Source organism: Anabrus simplex, chromosome 1, assembly GCF_040414725.1.
Source record: "Anabrus simplex isolate iqAnaSimp1 chromosome 1, ASM4041472v1, whole genome shotgun sequence".
Classification (NCBI taxonomy): Eukaryota; Metazoa; Arthropoda; class Insecta; order Orthoptera; family Tettigoniidae; genus Anabrus; species Anabrus simplex.
The window spans coordinates 641,038,779-641,046,721 of NC_090265.1; the positions used below are offsets into that span (position 1 = coordinate 641,038,779).

At 35.0% G+C, this 7,943-nt stretch overlaps 1 protein-coding gene across 2 annotated transcripts in view; it reads left to right on the forward strand.

The window, feature by feature from the left end:
• Nucleotides 1-2,483, forward strand: part of LOC136857245 (non-lysosomal glucosylceramidase) — a 203,154-nt gene extending 200,671 nt beyond the window's left edge. For both annotated transcript variants that reach the window (XM_067135737.2, XM_067135738.2), the window contains one exon: nucleotides 2,208-2,483. In XM_067135737.2, coding sequence (XP_066991838.2) covers nucleotides 2,208-2,402 — 195 coding nt within the window. In that variant the 3' untranslated portion in view covers nucleotides 2,403-2,483. The remainder of the gene's footprint in view (nucleotides 1-2,207) is intronic.
• Nucleotides 2,484-7,943: the final 5,460 nt, after the last annotated feature.

Consider the following 7,943-nt stretch of genomic DNA (forward strand, 5'->3'; position numbering starts at 1 on the left):
GAAGAAAGAAGCTTTCACGCTAACTAAAAACACAAAAATATGTTGAAATCAAGTATTATAATACATATTGACATTTGACGAAATCAAATACAGTAACATAAAACTAAAGGAAGCACGTCGCTAAAACAACAACTTGTCTACATTTATATACCGTATTTTATGGTCAATTCAGTCTTAGCATAAACTATAAGCTTTGTGTATATATTGACGAAGTACCGCACTAAACACCGGACAACTACCTGATTTCAACATAAGTGTTCATATTACTCCAAGAAATTCATACTATTATACCACCAGTAGACGAACACAGCTGATCATATAACATAGTCGCATATACAACACGCCGCAAGAATTAATCTGTACTTCAAAATGTTTTATTCATCTAGCCATAAGTTTTAATGTGGAACAGTGGACACTTCACAATTCAAGAATATTGTATATTCAACATATATCACCTGTGCACATAATAGTAGTGCAAAGTTTTAACTCTCATGCCAATTAAAGTAGACGAAGATAAGACAAAAAACATTTGATAACATTTTTATCCATACTATGTGACACCTTTATAATTTAAGAAAACGTATTTTAACATACATCATTCATGTACATACAGTAATGTTAACTTTTTAATTATTATATCAGTTATTGGAGACGATTATTTAAACTAGAACAATGGTAATGACTGTGTTTTCACCCATACCATGTGACATTCTTATTGTGATGTTTTAATTGTATGTTATGATTGTCAGCTGAAGATGACCTTCACAAGGTCGAAACCGGTACTGTAGAACAATAATATATAAATATATGTATTGATTCGGTGGAAGCTTCAAATCTTCATATTTGTGAGTACAATCAATACGGAAATGAAACTTATAGATTATGATACAACTATGGTATACCCTTTGTTCCTAATCATATGCCATTAATGCAGTAAACAACTGTTACTTATTTCACCAATGAAATATTCTATATTCTCTTGGAATTTCTTTCTTTAAACAAAATTTGCAAGGGTATTTTGTTATTGAATTGCTACATATAAAAAAACTATGCCTATTACCTGCACAGATGTAAAGTCTTTGGAAGTTATAACTCCTTATAATATGCTGTCTTTATAAGTATTCTATTGGGAAACCTACCAGTATTTAAGTAAATAAATTGAATATTATTTCTTCTTTCCCACAACCCAAAATCGAAACAGAATAAACCTAACCTATGTAACTGAGAATACGTAATCTACTGTACGCCAATGGAACTACTCAGTGTAAAATTTAAATAAATATCTCTAATATATCACTAATCTTAACCTTTTGACGAGTGAGCACGGCATATGCCGTGCAATAATGACAGCCGCATCCGAGTAAGTATTTGACCGGTAAACTACCTCTGGGGGGTAAGAATTTTTTTAAAAAATTACAATAAACTTTTTTATCACAGCTTTGAGAGACATGAAAATGCATTTTGGATCAAGAAAACACTGCCATTAGAAAAACTTTTTAAATGTATGATACTGTCCAATGCAAGGATGTTTGCAGAGAGCGACCTCATACATAGAACACTCATAGCTCAATTCTTTCCTCATCTATACTGATCGGGTAGTGTGTTTGTACACATGACATTGCCTGTGAAGTTTACGCTTGTTTGATTCACTTTGTGGGAGTGGCCTCATAAAATGGCGACCTTCGAGGCGTGTCCCACCTCCAGTCAGTCGTGCAACATTCCTTCCGTTGTTTTTAGCAGTAAAATGTTTCTCAAGCAGTTGTCGAAAATATATTCACAGTTATATTTACAAAAACCAAAAATATTTACAACTACAAAGAGCATAAACAACTATCCACATCGACAGCAATCTTAGCACTAGGTTGTAACCTATAGGCTAACGGCATGCCAAACTCTTACACTGTAGTGAGTGTACACATTCCCGTCAGAGACCACCACCATACAGAAGTAGGATTTATACAGCGACACTATTCGAATAACTGAAAAAGTTTCAGTGAACACCTCCAGATGTCATATTACATCAGTAAGCACTTAAGTTCTTAGTACTAGCCTAAAATGACAAATGCCGTGCTCCCTCATGTGGGACCAAACTGCAAGGGCCATACTCGCTCTATTGACTGTCCTTTATATTTGTATATATGTATGGTACTTTTATCTTTTTAAGAATGTGAAAAGAAGAATGTAAAAATATTACTTTTTGTTTTCAGGGAATGGTAGAAGAAGCTTTCAAAACAGCCCATGGCATCTATAATACAGTGTACAATACCATTGGTATGGGATTCGAGACTCCAGAAGCTTTATATGTTGAAAAGAGTTACCGTGCTGTTGGATATATGCGTCCACTAAGCATATGGGGAATACAACATGCTTGGGAACAGCGACAAAAGAAAAAGCTACCATAATCAAAGTTCCTCCTTGTTATATCAGCAATTCCAAAGATTTGTAACCATACATTACTTGAAATAAAATGTGTGTTAAATCACTGCTTTGTGTTCTTAAATTTAAGAAGTTATATTGCCTCCTTAATCCTAATTTTTAGTAGAGAAGTGGGATCAAGACACATCAATTCTTTATCTTATGCTATCATCTTTACCTACAGTAAATTTAGAAAAGACGGTCAACTTTGTATTACAGTATACTCTGCTCATGAAGAAAGGGAAAAAATGTATCAGACATTTGGTAAGTGCATTTATATTACATAACTGATTGCATACAAGTTAAACGTACCTTTCCATTACACAATGACTAAAACAACAGTAATTTTTTATTAAGCATGCTGTACACAGGAACAATAATGAAACCCCTTCATTGTTTATTGTTTGCAGTATACAACACTGACAAAAAAGACCATATGATGATACCTGTAACCATTATAAAGAACAAAAACAACAAGCTTATTGCATCCCGGTAATATACTGGATGACAGTAGCACACTGCCGTGGGATGCTTCAGATAAACCTGCAGATGATATCCTAAGGGTTCATTTATATTGAATGCACGCTTGCGTGAGTAACTGGCGATGTGAGTGCGCACAAGTTTACTGAGAGAAGATTTTTTTTTTTTTGCTATTTGTTTTACGTCGCTCCGGCACAGATATATCTTACGGCGACGATGGGATAGGAAAGGCCTAGGAATGGGAAGGAAGCAGCCATGGCCTTAATTAAGGTACAGCCCCTGCATTTGCCCGGTGTGAAAATGGGAAATCACGGAAAACCATCTTCAGGGCTGCCGACAGTGGGGCTCGAACCCACTATCTCCCAATCACTGGATACCGGCTGCACTTAAGCGACTGCAGCTAACGAGCTTGGTGAGAAGAAGATTAAGAATACAAACTTATTTTTCCTGATTTACTCAAACAACTGGTTGTTTGGTGTTTCCAAATAATGCCTCTGACTTTTTATTTCATCCTGGAAAATTAACTCCATTCAGACAACCAAACTTTAGGATCTGTGTGTCTTCAGAAGAAAAGCTCATTGTTACATTGAGATAAACTTTAAGTCTTAAAAAAAGTACCTACATCCTGTACATCCTCTAGGGGAAAAATTAAAAGAGGAAACCACTGCCTTGTGGAGAAGAGGGATCTTCAAAGGGTAAGGGAGTAAACCCTAAAAGAAAATCCTCAGGTGTGTTAGGCTTAGCAGGTCAGCAGATGAGTAAATTTGTACTTGCTTTCAACTATAATACAAGCCTCAGATGAAAAATGGAAATGGAATTGACAAGTTTCTGGCTACAGTTGCACAGTATGATGGTAATGCTGATGTTCGTGCAAGTGTTACATCAGAGAACAAAACCTGATTTGGAACAATAAATATTTTAACAATGAATGGGAAGGAAAATGGATTGAGAGACGAAAACTCGACATCCTGGGATTAAGTGAAGTAAAATGGAAAGGAATGAAGAAACTAAGAAAGGGGTACACCTTGTACTGGATGGGTAACAGTAAAGAGAAAAGAAATGGAGTGGGATTCGTAGTGAATCAGAACATAGAACCAATAGCTGAAGTAGACTACGTAAATGAAAATTATAATAATGTGCATACATGTAAACAAGGAACTACTGAAGATAATACAGGTGTATGCTCCACAGACAGGATGTAGTGTCAAAAAAAAAGAAGAGTTCCTCAATGAACTGGAAACACATATTGTTGGAGATGGAATCATGATAATGGAAGATCTGAATGCTCATGTGGGAACTGATAGAATGAAATATGAGAATGTTCTGGGCCCACATGGGTATGGCGATAGAAGTGAAGATGGAGAGAAACTGTTGGACTTTTGTATCAGAAATAACCTGATGATAAAGAACACATGGTTTATGAAGAGGAATAGCCATAAGATCAGCCGATATAGTTGGGATGGACAGTATGGAACACTCATCGATTTTATAATAACAGACCGAGAATGGGGAAGATACGTCAAAAATATGAAGAAAATCCCCAGTGAGAGTATGGAAGATGACCATAGATTATTGATTGTGGAATTAAAACAAGTAAAAATCCCCAAAATTGTATTGAAGAAGGAACCAAAGATTGGGATTTGGAGGAGGAGGAGGATAAAAGAATGGTATTCGAAGATTGTATAAAAACTAAGTTGCCTAACACGGATATACAAAGTGGAGAAGAGGAATAGGACAATTTAAGACAGACATTTGTGGAAGCAGCAATTGAGGTATGCGGGAAAACAAAGCAAAGGTTAAGGGAAAGGAGACACGGTGGTGGACAGACAAAATAAAAAAAAGAAATAAAAGAAAGGAACAAGGTGAAGAAAGAAATGGATAAGGAAAAGCAAAAAAGTATCAGAGGGATGAGAATAAGATAGAAAGGTTACATGTGGAATACAAAAGATTGAAACTACAGGTAAAGAGGAGTATCAAGGAAGAAAAGGAGAAATGTTGGGGAGAGTTTACAAACAAAATTGAGCAAGATAGTCGAGGAAATCAGAAACTATTATAGAGAGTAATAAAATCAAAAAGAATAAATCAAGAAAAAGTCAAGGCATTAGAGAGGGAAGATGGATCCATAGTACATGACAAAAAGGGTCTTCAAAAGGTGATGGCAAAGTATTTTGAAAAACTTTATTATGAGGACGACTGCTCGGAGAAAAAGAACAGAACCCAAAAACATGGTTGGAACATGAAAGGGCAATGAAGTCAATGACTAAAGGTAAAGCAAGTAGAAAAGGCAAATTCAATGTTGATCTGATTAAGACAGTGGCTATACAGAGCCCTCAATGCCAGATGGAAGGATGAAAGGATACCTAAAGATTGGCAACAAGGAAGTATTGTACCACTGTTCAAAACAGAAAATAGGAAGAAATGTGAAAATGATAGAGCTATAACCCTATTATCACATGGGCTAAAAATAATGGAGAACGTCGTAGACAAAAGACAGGGATATAATAGAAACACAGTTAGAGGAAGAACAATATGGCTTTAGACCAAATAGATCAACAATAGACTTGATATTTACAGTGCAAACGATAATGGAAAAACATCTGGAAAGGAACAAGGAAATCATATTCGTATTTTTGGATTTGGAAAAAGCTTATGATACAGTTAAGAGAAAACATGTATGGGAATGCCTACTGAAAAGGAATGTACCAAAATCATTAATTAACAAGATAAAAATGTTGTATCATATGAGTAAAAGGAGTGTACAAGTGGGGAGTGGTGAATCTGAAACATTTTATACAAAAAAAAGGTCTCAAGCAAGGAAGTGCACGGTCACCATTATTGTTTATTATATTGATGGATGAAATCATAAAACTTGTAAAACAGAGTATCAATAGTGATGAAATGAATGCTTTGGTATTTGCAGATGATGTGGTGATTTAGGGAAAGGGAGAAAATAAAGTACAAAGGAGACTGGACATTTGGAATGAAAATCTGAAGGAGTTTGGAATGGTAATTAATAAAAAGAAAACTGTAGTTATGCACTGTGGAAAAGAGAAAAAGAGAAGCCAAGTGAACTTAGACAGAGAACGGTTAGAGAATGTAGAACAGTTTAGTATCTGGGTAGCATTATTAATGGAAGTAATGAAATCAACCCTGAAATTAATAACAGACTAAGTAAAGGTGCAACATGTTATCATCAAGTCAGAGTGCTTTTATGGGATGACAAAGTACCCAAGAGAACAAAATTAACATTATATAAACAGCATTTCATACCAATTATAACATACGGACTAGAAACGCTGGTAACTAATAGAAGACAAGATAGTAAGATCCAAGCAGCAGAAATGAAATTTTTAAGAACATCAGTTAAAAAGACAAGAAGAGATAGAATTCAAAATATTAAAATCAGAGAAGAGCTAAATATAGAACTGTTAGTACAGAACATACAGAAAGCAAGATTGAGATGGTTCGGACATGTAAAAAGAATGGGAAAGGAACAGGTAGCAAGAAGGGAATTGGAAAGAGAAGTTAAGCGAAAGAGACCAGTTGGAAGACCGAGAAGGTGGATGGATCAGATTTGGAAGAACATTAGAGAAGCTGAATTGGATGTGGCGGAAGTCATGGAGCAGTAAAAGTGGAAGGACGGAAAGGAGTGGAGGCGGCTTGTTAAACCACACCCGGGTGATTGGAGTGGGTCATTGATGATTATGATCCTATAAGTAAGCTGTTTTCTTAAATTATTACATGAAGTAATTTTATTTAACTTTCAAGTATATACCGCATTGTACGTATATTGAAGCAATATTATATATATGACTACACAAATTGAGAAATAGTATACAGAATCAAACTGTAAAAAGACTCAAATATTCCAGTATTGTAATGAATTTATCACTGGTGCTTTTTAAAACAACTTAAATGGTGATAAGGGACCATCATGGACGTATAAGACATCTTTCAGCCTGTTTGTTCTAAAATGCACTTTGAGTAATTAAAAATGAGTAACTGGCATTATCTTTCCTTAAATATCATAAATATGACCTCTTTTTTGCACTAGAATCAAATATTCATAAAGCTAATAAATTTGGCTAAATACTTGCATGTTATTATTCATCATTTTCAATACTAAATCATGTTGTAATATGTAGATGTATAAAAATTATGTTACAAGTGATATGTTTACCATTATCGTGTGACATTAAATATTTGCACTTGTAAGATTCTTCTATTTTTAACCTGCGCTCTTATAAAGGATCAATAATAAAGTTACGTTGAATATTTATAAAACTAATGCATAACATTTACCTTAGCTCATGACATATCTGCATAGTTAAACTCAACAGGTCAAGTTTAAATGTTTATAATTCTTACAAGTATTTACTATTGAATAAAATTTGAATTTACTTGGCATTCCACATTAAGTCACTATTTCAAGCCACATTTTGTTAATGTAGTCTATGTTAATGTGGATTGTATCCTTAACATCCAAAATTGTGTTTTTCGTGTACACTGACAATCAACATTTCAACATCCATTGTTAAGGTGGTGAAGAAAAGTTTAAGAAAGAACAAAGCACTTCGCAGCTTCAATCGATGTGCAGCTCGCTTACGTCTAGAAACAAATTATTTTGTTTCATAAAATTGGTGGTGCAACCACGAGCACGCGTGCGCATCCAACGTGCACACAGTGTAACCACCCGCCAGCGAGATTCCACTTATTTATGTCTTGATCAGATTAGTTTGTTTCTTGGTGCAAGCTTGCAGAAGCTCGCACCACCAGTTTACTCGTGCAAGCGTGTATCCAATGTAAACGAGCCCTAAGGAGTGGCTCTCGATTGTTTGACCTCATGCAGTTTTGGAGATACCTGCCAACTAAATCTACAATATGTTCAGTGCAGTTTAGGTCTGGACTGCATGAGAGTCAATTCATGGTATATTCTCGGCATCTTTGAGGAAGTGCTTGATCACAATTGAATTAAAATCTAGCAGGTTCCACCTTTTCAATACAAAATACAATGTTGTTGGATGGTATTTACAACATTATTTTATTAC